Genomic DNA, 20,595 nt, shown 5'->3' on the forward strand with positions numbered 1-20,595 from the left:
CTCGGAGATGGTGTGCTCACGAAATCACGGAACTCTCCCGTGATTATTTTTTTTTCAACCATGCCAAACATAAGACGGTATCGACGTTAAATATTTATTGCGAACAACCAACAGCCACCTACGTAACGAGTTTCTGTAGGCTGCCGTGCTTCTTGTGTGCAGGGTTCTGAAGTCATGCTAGTTGTGAAACCGCTTCATGCACGTGGACCAAATTTACATAGTGGATTGAACCAACGCACTGCGCGGGACTCGAGAGCTGTGGCATAACACACGGACACCACATCGCCATGATCGCTGTAGTCATCGCTGTCAGCATACCCACGATTTTGGCCAATGGCATGCCTGCATTTCGATACATGAAGCCTATGAGGGAGTTTCGTTAGCCGTGTGATTAAAAAAAATTGGCAGCATATCCACGGAGTGAATCATGGAAAGTGGGGCGAAGCATTCGTCCGTCCATTCGTTCTTGCTTCCGTCCGTCCATGCGTCCGTCTGTGTGTCCGTCCATGCGTCCATCCGCCCGTACGTGCGTGCGTCCATGCATCCGCCCCTGCGTTCGTTCATGCGTCCATCCATGCATCTGTCTGTGTGTCCGTTCGTCCATCTATTCAACACTCCAAGTACCACCATCTCGCATCTTTTCATCATATATTCCCCATATAGAAACACCGTCATCCAGCGGACATTCCAAGGACTAAACAAGAGGTGGCACACGCACACTTTCTTACGGATTGCGCTTCGGGTCTACTTCCCGCCTTTAACCACCTCGAGTTCATGGTATATAGTAGTTCACTGTATTCATGGCACTGTGGCCCAATGCTCGCTAATCCTTTCTAAAGCAAAGGAGGTTACGCCCAGCGAGTATAACGTAGCAACCTTTTTCTGTCAGATAGTGCTCAATGTACATGCCAATGGCTGCTAACGGGAAATGAGTGACAGGAGAATTCGGCTTTTACTTCCTTACAGCTTGCGCTTCGTTTCTACTTCCCACCTTTAACGACCTCGATTTCATTCATGGTATATACTAGTTCATCGTATTCATGGCATTGTGGCTCAACGCTCACTAAACCTTTCTAAAACTAAGGAGGTTACACCCAGCGAGTATAACGTAGCAACCCTGTCTTGTCAGATAGTGCTCAATGTACATGCCAATGGCTGCTAATGGGGATCGTATCGTGCGCGTTAACTAAAAGCCGAATGCTCCTTTCTATCGTTACCCATTAGCAGCCATTTGCATGTACATTGAGCACTATTTTTTATTGTTCAACAACGCACAGAAGAAATCTCTCACCGGCACCACCACGGTCAAAATGTTAAACTTGTTACATACCACAACATCTACGAGGGACGAACGGGTGCCGCTATAAGGAGCTTCGCCCCTAATAACTCTGCAGTAGTTGCATGTGCACGCGATGCCACGCGCGGCAATTGCGTCACTGTTTCATGCGATTACGCAGCTAGCTGTGTTGGCAGAAAAAAATATGGCCGAGTGTCTGCGTGCTCACTGCAAATGTCGTCGCAAGGTGATATTCTTCTGTCTGGAGGCATTGCGTGAGGTACGGATGCCATCTGACAGTTATGTCGGGAAACAGGAGCTTGTACAAAACCCAGGGCCACTGGCAGTTGGCCGCACCATGTAGATGGCAGAGCGCTTTTTCGTGCATGTGTACAACATTTAGAATAACTGTGAATGTAAATATTACATGTGTCTGTACTGTCCAATTATGTTTTTGAATATATAGCCATTTTTTCAGAACAAAATTTTCTCTTTAAATATTCGTGCTGCATGGGCAACAATGGACTACTGACACTGCATGTCTGATTCAACATGAGAAAGATATGATAATGATGGCATGCACCAATTTTCTGCTTCATGTGTCAACCTTCTAAATGTACACAGCATCCTACTAGTCTGTAAAAAAGAAGACCTGGCCAATGCGCGTTTCAGCGTCCTTCCTAAATTCGGCATCTTTAAATTTCCCGGTGGTGCTAGTAGCTCCACAGTTTCCTTTCATTACTGCCGAACGATTGAAACGCCTGTTAATCTTAAAAATCAACGAAATGTCGCTTCTACAATCTGAAGAATTTCGGCACTTGCAATTTACATGGAACACCGCGAAATGCCTTTCCCGTCAATGTGAGGTGACCCTCACAAGCTTTCGCTGTAGAGTTCCTCTGTTAAATTTTTATCTCAACAAATCAGGATTTTCATAAACTAACCTATGTGTAGTTTGCAATGAACCGGAAACAATAGATCACTTTCTTCTCACATGCCGCCGCTTCGCCTCACTGCGCCGAATAATTCTTGAAAGACCGATTGGTATGCTCGGATCGCCAGTCAATACATCCACCCTATTATCGTTTGGAGCCAGTCAGTTGGGTGTGGGCTGCAGTGCTATTCTGTCAGCGCTACATAAATTCATTCAGGCAACCGGAAGGATACGCTGCTAGTGGTACTGCCAGATATATCCAATTCTTTCTCCCCCTTCCTCATTCTTGTCAATTTGTTTTATATATTCTGGTTTATTGCATTCTTCTGAAATTTTTCACGTTTTTTCAAAGGAACATTATTATTGTTCCTATCTAATTTCTCTTTATTTTTTTAGCAAGCGTTGTAAAAAATTATCTATAATGAGGTACAGTGTGGCCAATCCCCCATGTGGGTATGAGCCAAGATCTCCTAGGAGACAAGACAAGACAAATGTGTAGTTGCACCTAGCAAACGCCTACAGGCTCCAACCACTACTACTATTCTGTATGGTAACAACGCGTAAGCTGAAAAGTGGTGCATCGCGCGATATAAAAATATGGCAAATGACCCTTGCTCAAACGTGTGGTGTAGCAAGAAAGAGCAACCCGCCTCTAAAGGACCGTACTTTTGAAACAAATTCGTATCGTCTCACCTTACGCATGGAACAGAGGACCACACTGCAAATGCCACAGGTGAGACTACTTATTTTAAAGGGACACAAAAGAGGACAATTACTTAGTTTGGAATGATAAACTACACTCTGAGGAATGTAATGACATCAGTTTCACTGTCATAAGTTCATTATTAGCGGAGAAAATACAGGTTCCAATATAATGTTTAAATTTAGTGCCGGAATTTCCGCGCTTGTCGTAACCAAATACAAAATGTATTTTTCGTGTTTTCGCGGCGTAGGCTTGATCTAATTTTCCAAAAAACTGCATTTGCCAGGTCTATGGCAAGCACAGATGAGAATATACTTCATTTTAGTGAGTAGAAACTAGGCAGGATACAGTAGATTGTTTCAAAATTCACCATGTCTTGGTGTTTGTTGCGGCTATCTCCAGCAGTATATTCGCTTCGCGTGTTTTACTGCTTCTCCTTTCGTGGCATGTCGTGACAAGAGTGGAGTTTTTGGAAGGTGAATTTATACTTCACTCACACCCACGAAATCGCTTTTTTTCTTTTGTGTTCTTTAAAAACAGCCAGCACCGAAGTTGTACAAGTGCCACGTCTTCGTCGCCAGCAGGCAGCCGAAATGAACGCTTAATAAATAAAAGATCGGAGCGAACCAGCTGCGTAAGAACTCAACCTGTTTCTGTGACACTGATCAGCGAAAAGCCAAACAACTTGCCATGATTTATACAGCGTACAACTTCTCAGCGCAAAACAATCTGAACGCGGACGCCGCCATTTCGCTTGAAAGGAAGCCAAAATAAACCAAAACACGGGAAGCCGCGTGCTTATGTCACATGATCACCTCTAGCCAATCGCAGCGCAGCATTTCTCCTATACATCTCAGGGGACATGTTTTGAAAAAACCCAGCTGGCGTACGCGCGAACTGGGTAACGATGCGCTAAAGGAAAGGGTGCCTTCCATACCCGCAGGTTTTACTGCAGCCCCATACCTTTTCTATCTCCTCTTAGACACACACATGCAATGAGAACGCAGTGCAAAAATTAATGCTTATCAATAGATTTAGATTTAGAATCAATAGATTTACAGGGCAGGGTGTCGAAACTTTCCAGGCAATGCTGACATATCAGATAGTGGCCTTGGAACTTTTAAGCAGCCCTGTACTTATCATAAACGAAGCCTTCGATATTGATCTCCCTATCCATAGAGAATCATTTTGGTGTGAAAAAGAAAATACTAATAGATCGCTATACAATATCTTTCGACATAATTCTTAAATGGGACTGGTGAGACGCCTTTTAAACCGAGTTTTCATATTTTCTGACTCAATAAAGAATTAAGAGTTTGTTCAATGAAAAAAAAAAAGGAGGTGCGTAAGCATCATGCGCCTCCGTATTTTTTCTCTGCCACGTGGGCAGTGAGGTGGGCGAAGAAAAGGGCGTTACTATACATGAAGAATGACATGGCACCCATTGGAGGGGAAAATATCAAAGGTAATACCATTACTGAAAGTTCCCGGTAAGAGATACGTTTGGGATAACATCAGGCCCAATGCGTTAACCTTAAACTTCGTAAAATAATTGATAGAACTGCAAAGGTTCGAATAACAAACTTCATCAATGAGCGAGAAATTTTAAATCCATCACGAATCGGCTTAAGATCCCGATGCTCCATATAGCAGGCCCATATAGACCTTGAAAGTCGCGTAATATTAGCTAAGCGTGAAGGAAAATATGCTGCGTTCGCCACTCTCGATATAACGAAAGCTTACGACAGCGTTGAGCATATAGTGTTAATCAACTAGCTGCACAACCTTAACTTTCCAAACTATATACAATCTTGGATAGCTGAATTTTTACACACTAGAACATGTTATTGTTGCGCAAGCGGCATCTCGTCTTCTAAATATGTGCAAGCAAGAGGTGTCCAGCAAGGGGCCGTCCTTTCCCCAGTGTTGTTCGATATTTTGATGAGCTCTGTACTACGGCACCAGGGCGTCCACACATATGTGTATGCGGACGACATTGCATTTTTTCAGCACCAGAGGACATTCATGAGCTATTTTATATAATACAGTCATACCTATCTGTCGTAGGAAATGTGGCTTGATGGTTTACATTGGCATTTAAATGTCAAGAAATGTTCTGTTTTAACATTTCCACTCAAAGGCCCTTTTCACATCTCGCTCTCCTGTCATCTGAATCCTATCAATCAAATAGTGAATGTGAAATATCTGGGAGTGATTTATGAGCAATCAATGTCCTGAAAGACGCACATTGAGTACATTGCATCAAAGGGAGGTCGTGCGGTGGGAATATTAAGCAAAATTAGTAATAGTCGCTTAGCTATGCGGAGAAATACTCTTATCTCAGTGTATTGTATGTATTTTTGCCCGGTGCTTGAGATTGAGTGCGTGTTATACGGGGGGGGGGGGGGGGCACCTGCTTACGAGATACATCCTATGGCAATCATAAAGAGACAATTTTCGAGACTATGCTTAGGTCTTCCCAAGTTTGTTGCAATCGAGATATTGTATCTGGAAGCTATAGGCTTCCTTCACTTGCTATCCATTTTAAATTGTGAGCTACGCAGTCATTTGACAGGCTGTATGAATCGCCAGAAAGGCGCTGAGAAACAGTTTTTGTTCCCCGTCCTCACTTGTTTTTCGGAGAATACTGGCTGAGATTTCGTATACCCCAAACTCTGGCTATACAGTGTTTTCTAGATAATTTAGGCGTTCAAATTAGTGGTGTTTGTTCACTCAGTACCAATAAAAATACTGTTAAAATACAGTTTGATTATATTTTTATGAAAAATTCAAAAATCTTACCGCTCAGTTTCTTTAGAAGCTGCATTAAGAGATTACCTGGCAGATACGCCAACACAAGTAGTCATAGTGACTGATGCGTCTCTCGCCGTAGTGGTCTAGTGGCTAAAGTACTCGACTGCTGACCCGCAGGATGCGGTATCGAATTCCGGCTGCGGCGGCTGCATTTCCGATGGAGGCGGAGATGTTGTAGGCCCGTGTGCTCAGATTTGGGTGTACGTTAAAGAACCCCAGGTCGTCGAAATTGCTGAAGCCCTCCACTACGGTGTCTCTCATAATCACATGGTGGTTTTGGGACGTTTAACCCCTCATATCAATCAATCAATCAATCAATCAATCAATCAATCAATCAATCAATCAATCAATCAATCAATCAATCAATCAATCAGTGACTGATGCATCACAAAGTGGCATTGGTATTTTTTCTCCTGCCCTAGATTGGTCCTTTTCGCTTCACCTTCTAAATTCTGTGCCCATTTCGAAGCAGAATTTTTTGCGATAATTCTAGCTCTCTGTAAAATAACAGCTTCAATAAGTTCCGCAGTAATTTTAACGGATTCACTATCAGTATGTGCCCCCCTTACTGCAGATGAGAACTGCAGATGAGTGCTTTCAAAGCATTAGTTCCCTCGCATCTCAATCTGATCAAATTGGTCTGGGTTCCAGGACATAAGGGCATATATATGAATGAAATGGCAGCTGCGCTGGCAAAGCCATATTTAAATGGGCCTGTTAATGAGGTATTACCAGCATAGAAATTTTTAATAGGCGCTATATTAAGAAAAAAACTGCCGTTAGAAAAATTTCCTGCCCCTTCACTAACGGCCACATCAGAATTCAAGCACCTAATGTATCACTGGAATAGTAAAATATGCCAAACGCGACGAATGGAAGTCTCAATCACTAGACTGTGCTGTAGAATTCCGCAGCCGAATTTATATTTTCACAGAGCTGGTCTAGGAGCCTCCCCTCATTGTTCTGTGTGTGAAGCAAATGAGTCAACTGAACATTACCTCATTTTCTGTAATAGATTCTCTGCCTTACGCAAAAACACTTTAAGTGCCGTTTGCCACCTTTTCGGAATAGATCTAAATGCGGAAATTGTGCTTTCTTTCGGGGCTTTGTGCCTGTGCCACAGTGACGGGAAGATTGTTGACGCACTGCAGGAGTTCGTCAAAAGTTCAAAGAGGTTTAAGTGCTGAAATCATTCTTTGGTAGAATTTATGACATTTCGAAATCCACTGTAAATCAAATGCGCCACTTCATTGCATTACACTACAGATTGTTTACTACTCTACTGTCAAATTCGTCCTGCTGCATCTTTCTTTTTCTTTCTCGTAGATAGAATAATATTAACCTGTTATTAAGGAAGTAAGTCATGAAAACTGTCTCGTTCTTGGCCAATATCCCAGTGTGGGTGGGCGCCACATCGTCAAGGATTTTGATTTGACTTGACTTGATTGCCCTTGCTCGGTGAGCTTCCTTGCTGATTTGGCTGGCGAAGTACCGCGTAGTCTTGTAATATAAGATCTATAGTGCCTTATCTGTCATTTAAAGCTGGGTCAGCTTTTTTTCTTGTTTGGCTTACTGTTCAAGGTGTACTGATGTCCAGGAATTCTCCTGGTCAAGACTGTTCCCCAAGGACGGCCTCTCTACAGCATGATGACCTTCATCTTGACATGTTTCTCAGCAGTGGTGTTGCAGCATACCCGTCACGCTGGTACTTTCGGGTGGTCACTTCATTAAGTTGAATAACCCCAAGGCTATTCAAGAACACCCTCATGCAGTGTCCCCAAGCTACTTGACAATAACTGACGTGCGGCAGTTTGGTCACGGTGGGATAGGAGGCAGATGGCCAGACCAGGAATGTGTAAGAGACCGGTGAGTGCGTTTGTTCCACCTCATCTGGCTTGCACAAAAAGAATCGTGTGAGGTGTAGATGAGCAGCTTAACCCCGCTGAAACTCTAGAAAAGTTAACTGTGGCAGGCGTCGTGGCAATTTATTTATGCAATCGAGTTGTGGACAACAAGTGCGTCCCAACAGAGTCCATGATTGCGACTTTTACTGGCACCTCATGTCCTTATGAGATTGCAGCGTGGCCTCTGGTGTTTCGAGAAGATCAATTGGCATCTCATCTGTTACAATGCCAGAACTGCTGAAGGTTTCGTCATAGTGCCGGTGGCTATAAATCAGAGGGGTGATGCGGCCATTGTGGCATAGTTCACGCAAGTCGAGAATGTATTGCACAAGAGGACATGTGTTGTTTGTGTGGTGGACGAAATTCTGCTGTATACTCAGATTGTCCAAATAGACAAAAAATGCAAGTTTTTGAGGTCAATGATAAAAGGAGATGCCCTACATATTTGCGCGGATCAGCTCATAGCTGCCTGGAGCTTACAGTGGTTTCTCACTCACTTACTGGAGAAGTGCCCTGGTTTTCGGATCCGGAAACGTGAGGCAGCGACCATATTCCAACTTTCCTGCGGATAGAAGGTTTCACCATCTCCAAGTCCTCCAGAGACCTCAAATACACCGATTGGCCGAAATTCCAAGTGTTAATGGAAGACTGTTGTATTGATGGCTCATCCTAGTACCTAGAGGACACGATAAAGGATGCTCTGCAGAATAGTACCACACTTTCACTTTTGACTAGTTACAAGCGCACTGATTCGGACATCGAGCTTGAGAAACTTCGCGCAATACGTTGTCGTGCGGAACGTAGGTACAGCTGGACCAAGTGCATGAATGATTTGAGGCTGGCTAGACGCATTCAAAAGAAAATGCACCGGCACATGAATAAACTGGCTTGGCGACGTTGGACAGCCTTCTGCGAGTTGTTGGATCCGCGAAAGCCCCTATAACTGATATTCCGAAGTATCCGGGTTCTTAGCAGAATCTTTAGTCAGTGACACCCATTTACATCTCTGGCACTTCACCTAATATGCAGAGAGATTGATGTCGCAAAATTTTTATGTATAAAAATTTTCGGCTAGTCCAAGTTCACGGAAACAAGAGTGGAAACACATGACAACCTACCGCCCTCACGTGATCTCCGTATAGAATGCCAGTTTTCTATGAATGAGCTCGAAGCGGCACTGGCACTGTGCAGACGTTCTTCAGCACCCGGACCTGACGGCATTACGTACCGTGCCCTTTGTAATCTTGGAGATGAAGCTCGGAAAGGGCTCTTACGCTTATACAATGACTCCTGGCAGGCTGGCACGGTTCCGCAAGCATGGAAGTCAAGTCGCCTCATTCCACTTCTAAAAACAGGTAAATCTCTTTTGGATATTGCCTCATACCGTCCTATCGCGCTTGCCATTTGTGTGGAAAAACAATAGAAATAATTATTTTAACACGAATAAAGTGGTATTTAGAGCACTATGAATTTTATCCAGTATCCATGACCGGATTAAGGCACAGCCATTTGTCAATAAACAACGTCGCTGACCTGGTGACATATATTGAACATCAGAAAGCCTCTAAGAGGCTGTGTGCCGCCCTTTTTCTAGACGTTAAGGGGGCTTACGATAACGTCACCCATGAATCCCTCCTTAGTGCTTTTTAAACAGCAGGTCTTGGTGGCAAGATATATATGTGGGTGTACAGCTACTTACTGCTGAGATAATTCTACGTGAAGACAGCAAATGGCCCGACACCTCAGTAATATATCAGCCATGGAGTCGCCCAGAAAGGAGTGCTAAGCCATACACTTTGCAATTTAACCCTCATTGGACTAGTCGAGCACCTACCAAGCACTGTAAAACTTTCTGTTTACGCTGACGACATCTGCATTTGTACAGGAGGTGTGAAGCTACCAAACCGTGAAACTACACCACCTCTTAACACAAAAAGTCACGACATCGTCTTTCAATGGATACCTGGACATTGTGGTATAAGCGGAAATGATTCTGCAGATCATGCTGCTCGCACGTCACATGAAGAAGCAAACAGCGTTCCAATGCCGCTTTCAAGAGCGGACGTGGCGAGGCAGATTGGTCAACTGGCCCGCAGTCTCACTCTAACTGAGTGGAACACAGCAAGCATACGACGCACAAGACTACACGAGCTTGACCCTTCACTACAACTCCGGCCTCCACCCGGCCTACATTGACGGGAAGCTTCGCTTCTCTATCGCCTTTGGCTGGGAGTTGCTTACACGAAAGCTTATACCATTTTAATCGGAATTACTGGCAGTGCGGCATGTGATGTTTGCGGCACCGATGAAAATATCGAACACCTGCTGTGCCACTGTCCTCGATTTGCCTCAGACAGACAAGTACTTGCCTTCGCAATGCGGCGACTGGATGATCGGCCTCTTTCTGTGCAGGTGCTATTACAGCAGCGTCCACATCTCTCAATAGCCCACAAGGCAGTGAAAGCTCTGATGTGTTTCTTGGGAAAGATGGGTTTGTGGGAACGCCTCTGACTTGCGGTGAACTTCTACACGCTGAAACGAAATTACTGTGATTCTCTCCCTTTTTTCTTTCCTTCTCTTCCCTCTTTCTCATATTTCTTCTCCCCTTCCTTGATGTCCCAGTATAGCCAAGCGGATGTCTCTTTGGCTAACCTCCCTGCCTTCTCCCTTTTGTTGCTTCTTTCCTTCCTTCTAGAGGGGAGGCAATGGCAATTATTGAGGACAAAGAGTATGGTTATGCTGGCGTTACTGCACGTCAAACGTTCACACAGACGGGCAATGCGCAAGCAGTCGAGGTAGCTGTTGGAAAAGCTAACACTAGGGTGATGGATCAACTAGCTGTCAGCATCTCCGAATGTATTTCTCAAGACGTAAGCAATTAAATTGCTAAACTTATAATCCCGCAACCAATTTGTCCTCTCGAGTCGTATATACACCCTACCGCCAATTAGGTAAATCAGTTAGGTGATAAGGGCCATGCCTCTGATAGCTGCCACGATTCCGATGCATGCTCATCGGCTAATGATCAGGTACCTGTGCTGGACTTGAGCGTATTTACTTATGTGGAAATTGATGCCCATGCTCAGAAACGTAGCAGATCCCCACTTAATCATGCAGATGCTACGTAACCACAAGCAAAATAAAAAAAAAGTCCGGCCAGTAAATTTTGAAGGAGAGAATTTTGGAGAAAGTTGTCTCCGCAACGATTACTTCAACAAAACAGCATCTTTAAGAGTTTTACAGTAGCATTCTCATTCAATGTTTGCTGCAAATACCGAGTTAGGCTGTGTCAGTTCTCAGCTAAATCCTGATTTACTTTTTTTACAAAAAACTTGGTTTAATCAAGGCAACAGCTTTTATGTCAAGAATTACCATTCGTTTAGGCTAGACCAACCTTCGACAGTTGGGGGAATAATGACATTGTTATCAAACAGCCTTTACCATAAAGGTAAGGTAACGTTAACGCTGCTGTCCCCAGAATTTGACATTTTAGCTATAAAGATAACTCTGCCGTCTCATCAGACATTTACAATAGCCACTTTTTTGTCAGGTGTAAATGATACCAGGCCATTAGACACCCTAAGTGGCACGTGTGGAAGAAATAGTTTATTGGCTGGAGATTTTAACGCCAATCATGTCACATGGGGCGTAAAAACTGATTGCATCGGTAATGGTTTGTGGGACTGGTTTCAAGATAACAATGTCACCTGTTTAAATTCAAGCTTAACGTATTTGACAGGTACCTCCTCTTCTTCATTGGATCTTACTTTTCCAAGTATCTGCCTGAATGTTTCGGGTTGGTCCGTAGTTAACTGTGCAACAAACAGCAATCACATACCAATTAATTATGAACTAAGACTTTCGGTAGTATCAGTAGGTTCCAATGCACGTACGTTTATAAATTATACTAAATTTAAAGAGTGTTTCATTTCTTCACTAACTTCTCCATTAGATACAAGCACGAAGTCGAAAGTTATTAGCATTTGTACAGTTCTACAGAATTCTCACGAAAAATCGTAATTTACGGCTGCATCTGTGAAGCAGAGCGGTAACTCATTGTGCGGAATGGTGACTGTTTCAGGGACTACAGGCGCAGAAAGGCAGCCTGAAAAAAACTGTTATTCAATCAATGCCATCAAAACTGGAAGAACTACAGGTTTTTGTGGGACTTTTTGTAAGAACAGTTTCACAAGAAAAAAAATAGTTACGACATTCAGACGTTCGAGTATCTATCTAAATCAAAGAACAAGCGCGCACTCTATATATTTCTCCGTAAAAAGAAATTTATAGTACGAGCTATGAGCACACAGTATATTTTGTCTGCGAAGGAAATCAAAGATTTGTTTGATATTATTGGTAACGGGTTAGAGCAGCGCTTTTGTTCCCAGTTATTCTCACCACCAAAGCATGCCCCAAGTGACAACGACTTCATTAAAATTTCCAGTTCTGAATTAATGGAGGTGGTAGATACCATTTCATCAGTGGCTCTGGGTCCTGACGGAGTCACGTCAGCCATGTTAAAATGAGTAAATAAACAATCTCAAGAGATTTTATTAGGCGTTATCAACTAGTCAATAAGAATGATATGGCTCCCTTCGGCTTCGAAAATAGCTAAGATGATACCACTGCCTAAAAATCTAAATAAAGGGTATTAACTTGACAAAGTTAGACCCATTGCGCTAACCTCTCATATAGCTAAATTGATTGAACAAGTGTCAAGCATCCGTATAATAAAGCTCATTAACGAGAAAAATATAAATTTGCCTCAGATCGGCTTCAGATCAGGGTGTTTGATATGGCATGCCCATATAGATATTGAGAGTCGTATTCGGTAAGCTTGGCTTGAAAGAAAGTAGGCCGGCATTACCATATCGTTATTATATTCTTAACATGCCTCAAGTTCTCCATATACAGAGCTTTGTTGACAATTTCAATGTCCATATAATTGCCGTATCTCGAATCAGTGATAGCAACAACTCTATTGAAATACCGTTTGACTAATTTTTTTTCGAAACAAGTGAAACTAATGCCAGACCACATTTGAGTTTCTATTTTGATTCTCGGGTTCATTCACCAATAAGGACAGTCATTGCGACAGATGCTTCGCAAAATGAAGAAAAAAGTGCAATACGGACATTCGCCTCTATTATAGACCTCATTTTTTCTGCATATTCCATATTTTCTACCCATTTTTGCAGGAGCGTTTTTTTCGATAACTTTGGCTCTCCGCAATTTAACAGCACCAACTAGTTTGGCCATATTTTAAACTGATTCGCTGTCGGTGTGTTTTTATCTCACTGCAAATAACTCCCACGTGATGAGTACTTTCAAATCATTAGTTTCACCACATATGCAGTTGGTTAGATTGATTTGGGTACCAGGGCAGAAGGGAATTTTCCTCAATGAAATGGCGAATGCATTCGCTAAGTCATCATTAAATGGCTCGGATATTCACATGTTACGAGCATCTAAATTTGCTATAGGGGCTATATTTAGGAGGGAAATGATGTTAGAAAAATTTTCTTTGCCGTCAATAATAAACACCTCGGAATTTCAACACCTAAATTATCGCTGAAACAGTAAAATATGCGACACGCTTGTAGTTGAAGTCGAAATACAAGAATGAGGTGTCATATTTTTATCACAATTTTTATTTAAACAGAGGTGGCCCGACTGCTTCCCCTGATTGTTGGTTTTGTGGAGTCCCTGAAACAAAATATCATTGTCTGATTTATTGAAAAAAATACGCTGCATTGCGCGAATTCACATTAGATGCCACCTTCCGTCTCGTAAGATTGAAGTTAAATACTCCAAATGGACTTTGTTTCGGGGCTTTGTCCATAGGGTTCAGTGACAGGAATGTTGCCGATGCCTTGCAAGAGTTTATTAAACCTTCGAAGAGATTCAGACTGTACAACATATTATTACGCCTAAAGTACTTTTTTTTTCAAATTTCGCTTCATTTATTCATTTATTTATTGTTGATCCCCAAACCATCTGCGTCATTTTCTATATCCGTTATGCCTGATTGTCCGATTCTCATATTTATTTTTGCCCTTTTTCTCATTTGATTAAAAATTGTGAGCTAACAAATTAACAGTATTTCGTCAGAACTACCCGGCTGTTGGCCAACTCCAAGTGTGGGTGTGTTCCAGAATTTTCAGGCGCTTCTTTCTTTACTTTCTTCCTTCATCGAGCGAGTGCGCGTTTCAACTCCGTAACGAAACGCTGATATTGTCTTTGTGTTTGTACCCCTAAGACGTAAGTTGACCGCAAACGCTTGGTACTCTTTGCGGTTGGCAAAATTTTCCACCATTCTCGTCGGGGCCGTATTTTCAACGGTGAAACCACTGAACGAAGTTAAAATTTAAAAAAGATCATGAGAATGAAAGCAGTAGATTATTAAATTACACTGAAATTTTCTATGTGGATAATATGCGTGTTTCCGTAACCTATGTTGTAGCGAGTAAAGACAGTTGTTATATTTGAATTATATTGGGAGTTTTACGTGCCGAAACCATTAAATGATTTTAAGATCTGCCGCACCTTGGAGGGCTGCAGATATTTCGACAAAATGAGGCAGTTGTTCCCAAATGGGGGTCCGTAAAGCCATTAATGGGTGTCCGTGAAACGTATCCCAGGAAAAAAAAGTGGCCGCGTATCTGCATGTAATCTGCAAATTTCGTCGAAAGACGATAGTCTTGCGTGTGAAGAGAGTGAACAAAACATTTATTTGATGTTCTGCGCAAGAAATTCGGTGAATAGTGTTCTGGAGGCGCTGCGTTAGAGTGCCTCGAGCGTGCAGCGGAGGCGAACGAGCGCATCAAGTCACGTCACACGTGAAACATCAGTGCCATCTGGTAGTTCCTTTTGAAAAACAAAGCACGTGGCCGTGCGCGGCCGTCTCAGAGGTGATAATGTGTATAACGCGAGGCGACGGGTAGGTGCCACCACCATCTCGTCTTAGGAAAGCGTTGGAAACACTCCCCATTCCGTGCAAGCATTGCATGGTAAGCGCAGCGTGATAAGCGGTATGGTCCTTAAAATTACTTATGTATGTGTTTTCTAGTAAGAGATGCATATGCAGAACGTATGCGTGTTGTTAAGATGCCCTAGATATGCGCGATAATTACTGTTTAATTGACAATTGCACAAGCATGAACGCTCAACCTTGAGCAACATTGGAGGTCGCTGCGGATGGGGTCGGCCGTTTCAAGTACCCTATGCCGGTAAGAGGGGACACCCAAGAAAGACTATCGCCTTTAACAAAAGAACAAAGAAAACATTGGGGGGGGGGGGGGTGCACATTATGTCATCGCAGTGACTCCTCCTGAATTTTGTAACGCTTCACCGCGTAACGCGTTTGTGCTGTGGTCGAGCTGACTTATGTTTCTCCTCTATGAGACAGTTGTAATACATTTGTTACAGCACGCACGACATATACGGACGAGTATGTTTTTTCTAGGCTTGCATATCTGAGGAGCTTGCATAGCTTGAAACAGGTTGAATGAGGCTGAATAGATGAATGGTAGACAACTTATTGACAAGCTGATGAGATCGAATTGGTGTTGCACTTTAGATCGAACTTTCATTGCTGGTGAGAAGCAAATGGCGCCCATTTCACGCAGCATGTGATGTTTAACTATTACCGCCCCCCTCTTTTTTGTCTCCCTTTAAGTGGTCCCTCGTCACTCTCACCAGCCCATAAGAATATTCCGAAATATACATGGATGGATGAGAGCTGTTGACGTAGGCTTCTTTAATGTGTACCAAGTTCAATCTAAGCACACGAGCCTTCAGCATTTCTTTCCTATATCTAAACGCGACCGCCGCAGCCAGTATCGAACCGACAGCCTTCAAAAAGACCTCCATCTTCTTCAAAGCTGTAATTGCAGTTGGCGGCCTCAAAGAAGATGAGATCACTTGTCAGAACATCGGCTCCACAACAACATATGTTCAAGAATTTTTCATCGCTTTAAGCTCGCCACCTGCAGTGACCGTTACAAAATCGTCTGGCATAAGCAAGTAACACTCTGTCTATACGTATGTGTTTGCTGCCGAGTCAATAGAAGAAAGTAATATAAAAGTGAGCGTGACGCCAGAATTTCGAATCCCAGCAGTAAAGATTGAAACAGGAGTATGATGGGAATTCTAACCAGCGCATGGCATGGAGGACGAAGGGGGTGCGGCGTCCCGAAGGCTTTACGCTGGGCGTGCGTGCTGATTAGTTTTTTCGTCTTTTTTTTTTCTTGAGCGCAAGAAAAAAAACTGAAACAAGAGTCATCATAAGAAGTTTAAAGGGACACTAAGGGCAACTATCAAGTCAACGTTTATTGCTGAAAAAGCGGTTGAGAAACCTCGTAGCGTTACTTTTGTGCCAAAGAAGGGCCTATTTTTAAATGAAATCACGTCTTAGTGGTCCGCATTGGATTAGCGCCCTTCAAACTACCCGTCTCAAGAAGTGGCCGACCGGACTGACTCACATCACTGTTGTTATGCACAACGTCGCCCGGCTTTAGTGCGCTGGTAGAAGCAGACCGAAAGCAGTGGGAGCCACAACAGCAACAACGGCCAAAGATCAATTTCTTGCCATAGACTTCAAGATTGCAGACGTTTATTGGTTCATCTTTGCCCCGCTAGATGGCACCACTTATTCTGTGTAACTACGCGAAAATTGATTTTTTTAACCACTCGCGTCATTCCCCATAGTAATGTCCAGCGGTGCTTTTTTCAATGAATAAAACAGAAACGAACAAGCAGCATTTTATTGCGTGTCTTGATGCACGGAAGGTTCTCTATTTAGTGCAGCTAGATCGATTACTAGTGATTAGTTGTAGGCGGTCCCTCTGCTGTCGTAGAAATCATTTTAAAAATGTCCTACTGCGGCGCATGTGTTCTGATGCGTTCACCTTAATTTCTCATATAGTAAGGCACTGTTGATATATTGTCATTTTAAATGTTGTCATACATTGAGCTTTCACTCTGACATAAATTCTTATTTGACTTTATTGTCTTTATAACAGGAACGTGATGAGCTAGCGGCTTCAGAGGATGTTGGCTTGTAGACTGGTGTTCTTAATCACCATCAGCTGCAAAATAATCAATAAACTGAGAAAGTGCGTAGGTTCACGCGTTGTTCTGTGGCCCTTGTACTAATGGCCAGGCTGACAATTATTGGTGTCTATTTGGTGACAAGTTGTGTACTTTGCGACCTGTTAGCGACGAAAATTTTACCTTGGCGCAAAATTTTGAATTTCTTGTTTTACCTATTCAAAATGTTTTTTATTCCCAAATAGTGAAGACAGTGTTCATATTACCACCCATGTTTTATTTGGCTACAAATTTAGTGATAATATTAAAAGACATGGCTTCTCCACCCACATTTGGCTTGAATTCTGGCGCCTTTTCAATTTCACCTAACGGCAACCCTGCTCTGCCCTGATTCCCAAAAGAATGAAATAAGGCAGGCTGAGCTAGCAGGGGAGGGGGCGTGGTTGGGCTGGAGCTTCTACCAAATTCTCGCTCGCCCCTTCCTGCCCCCCCAGGAGCAAGCATAGTTAAAACACGACGCATAATGAAGTTCTGTGCCTCTCTGCCTCCTGAAGAAACACAATTGTCCTCGGTGCCCACCCCCCCCCCCCCCTCCCAGAAAAAAAATCTTGGTGCCACGCCTGGACTCGCCCCAAAGCGGCTTGCATATACGTAAGCCTTTGCGTTCTGTGTATATAAGCCATTTGAGGTCCCGGCACTACAACTCTCTCACGCCGTGCTTTTGGTTCTCAAACCCCCAAGTTTCGATCGTAATCAAACTCTGGTGCTTGCCGTGCCAGTCTGAGAATCAACAGTCTTGCGTCTTCGTATACTTGACCCATGCAGGGCTGGAACGATGTGAGCTACCACGGCTGCCCGCAGATCCGCACGCCGAACATCGACGCCCTCGCGTGGAACGGCATCCGTCTGCGCCGCTACTACGCGCAGCCTCTGTGCACGCCGTCGAGGGCAGCGCTGCTCACGGGCCGCTACCCCATCTACACGGGTACGTGCTCTGGCGTTCCCTTCTGAACTTTCATTCATACGCGCGGTAACGTCAGAGATCGAAGACTGTGAAAATGAATATCTGGTCATGTCCGAGATTGCAGTATTTCTTTTGTGTGTGTGTGGGAGGGGGGGGGGATCATGACATTCAAGAACTCCGCTCGAAAGGAACGGGGCCTTTGCTTTTCACAGTGCAAGATGCAAGGGGCTGAAGCGGAGTCCCCAATGAAGGCAAGCTCCATAGCATGATTTTTCGCGTGCCTCTTCAGATAGCATTTTCCGCGCAAGTGGTCTCGTTTTGAGTGGCGATTGAGCAAAACAGCTTGCAGTCTTCAGGCTTTTCTTTCTTTGTATTTGAGTATAATTCGATGATGTGCAAATCAGACGATGGACATCTTTTTGCCTCAGGGGAATCTTGGTATTCATACATGGCGCGCAGCTTGGGTAAAATATTAGTAGCACTAGAGTGAACAAATATTATTTCCACGTACAAGTCTTTCTCTATTCAATTACTTTTTATTACTTCATTTCCCTATAAACTTCCCCTTCATGTGAGGTATCTCCAGCTAAGTACATGACACAATTATCTAGTAAATTCGTAATATTCACTATTACCTATCATGTAAGGACACGCGCAGTAAATTAGGTGACCAGAAAAAGAGCGAGGGCTTGTGGGATGCACCGTCTGCTGCCGCCTTCGGGTTCGAAAAAAAGCACACGTTTAGTTGGGCGTACGGAGAAGCTGCATTTGCTGTAAAAACTACGTTACGTACGCGGCAAGTGAAGCGTGCAAAATCACATTTAGTTTAACGTACCTTGATGTGTTTCACTAAAATAGGTAGATGGTATGTGAGTACAAGCGTTTGTCATGCTTATCAGCTTCACCGACGTTAGGAGTATGCTAGGTCCCACTACCATGACCCCAGTAATAACGTGGCCTCTGTGATCTGCACGAAACACACCCTGACTGCCTGGGTGAGGACCTCCAGCGTAAAAGTCAGGCCGTGGTATTCGCTGCGTCGATTTTTAGCATCGTTCCTGGGTGCACTGATTCCTCACGTTCAACTTTGCTGCTTTGAACGCGGGTTCACATTGTAAGAACGGGGTCTGATTGGGCATGGCCGCACTGAATCGACCCCAGTGTTCTATCCAAGGCTGCTGCCGATGGGGATCAGCGTACCTCGCAGCCAGTGGTCACGTTGCAGGTATTCATGACCTTACGAAGTACTACACGCATATTTAAAAGTGAAAGCTCGCACAACTTCCAAGGAGTGTTATGATGCGCCATGAATAAAAGTACCTACCAAAGTGCCATTTTATTCATGGCTTCATTCGCCGAAAGGCTTGGCAGATAGAGACCCGTTCCTGCACACATTTTATCGAAGGCGACTCTTGAGGATTTTCGTGAGTATTACACTTCTTCTGAGTCATCAGGATGCCGGAATGCACCACTTGAGTTTGCCTTGTCTGCCATGAAAACATCGTCTTTCATTGTGAAACACACATGCATTGCATCAGGTCCGCTGTTGCTGTCTGCGTCGAACGCCACTATACTGCCACGAGATACTCTGGTTCTGGTTTCTTCGAGGTGTCGCGAGAACGATTCGTAGCAAGCGTTGCGTTACGTACGCAACGTTTTTCTTCGGGCGTACGCACACATCTCTGGAATCGATACGTTGCGTACTGCACATGCACAGTTCTTTCCCATGGTAGTGCTGCGCATGTGGGCTTGTTACGTACCCCCAACTAAAAGTGCCTAGTAAATAGACGACTGCAAACCACTCTGCCATAAACCTCAGATTATTCTAGATTCGCGCGCGTGGTGGCCCATTTATCTTCGTCCTAATAAACCATGGTCGGTTGGTAAGCCGTTCGCTGCTCTAACTCGAGAGTGGAAGGCAAATGCATGTATATATATATCGATTTTCATGAAACAAAGAGAGAAAAACGAGGTGGGCCGCGGCTGTGAAGAGAGCCGCAGCGACAGGTAACCTTTGGGTATTTGCGCCAGTGTGGGAAAACCATTTTATCACAGGTACGTGTGTATTCCTCACTAGCATGGATTTGCTGCAAATATTATATCGAGAAATAAATGGTCGCTCAGGTGTGCCTAGCAAATATAGTATGGGAACGCGTGGGCGAAATCGACCTGCCATACGAGACGAGGACCGGCCAATGCACACTGATATATGAAAAAAAAAAAAACGCGAAAGCGTCATTGAAAAGCAAGTTTACATCAAGCGCTGGACGTGACCGTTTGCGTTTATCTTGGTGAAACTGTGCGTCAGGACGGCAAACAAAGGAAGAGGTGCGTTAAACAAGCGCAGGGTTTCGATTATTCGGAGCCGTATATGTTTGAGTGTATTGTTAATGTGCCGTCATGCCGCGCAGCTTGACCAAGATCAGCGTTCAAATAAACATCTGGAAAAAGTATATGTCCACGCGCTCAATAATTGCTGCGCCTCATGCCGATCGACCGACGGTGTCGGTTGAAACAGCAATACTGAAATGAACTCTTAACACACTTCTACAGTCATGCCCATTCCCTGTGATCTTTAAAATGGCGATTTTTATGTGCAGTAACGTATTATACAATGAAAACTCTCTTCTTTATCGACTAATCTGCTAGCCAAACTGACTACTCCCGAGCAGCATAAAATCACGTCAGATCATTTTGGTGCACTAAAAAAAAAAAGTTTTCTCACCGTTCATGGCTTTCGTAGCTTATTGTCGTCGTAGTCACGGTTAGCAGAAAAAAACCAACTTCCAAAGCAGTGAAATCGCACGGAAAAGTGCTTTTTTCAACGAAGTGGTACAAAAATGCACACGTGCCGCTTCTAACTCACGTGGTGCGTTGAACTGTAAGCCGTCGTGTCCCACAATTCTCTGCGATTGCATATATTACTGGTCACCTATTGCACCGTTGTCT

The 20,595-nt window shown here is 43.8% G+C and overlaps 1 protein-coding gene across 4 annotated transcripts in view; it reads left to right on the forward strand.

Moving 5' to 3' along the window:
• LOC119161271 (arylsulfatase B) overlaps positions 1 to 20,595 on the forward strand; it is a 150,798-nt gene that overhangs the window by 108,064 nt on the left and 22,139 nt on the right. For all 4 annotated transcript variants that reach the window (XM_075879616.1, XM_075879617.1, XM_075879615.1 and 1 more), the window contains exon 2: positions 17,508 to 17,667. In XM_075879616.1, coding sequence (XP_075735731.1) covers positions 17,508 to 17,667 — 160 coding nt within the window. The remainder of the gene's footprint in view (positions 1 to 17,507; positions 17,668 to 20,595) is intronic.

The sequence above is a fragment of the Rhipicephalus microplus genome, chromosome X, assembly GCF_043290135.1.
Source record: "Rhipicephalus microplus isolate Deutch F79 chromosome X, USDA_Rmic, whole genome shotgun sequence".
Classification (NCBI taxonomy): Eukaryota; Metazoa; Arthropoda; class Arachnida; order Ixodida; family Ixodidae; genus Rhipicephalus; species Rhipicephalus microplus.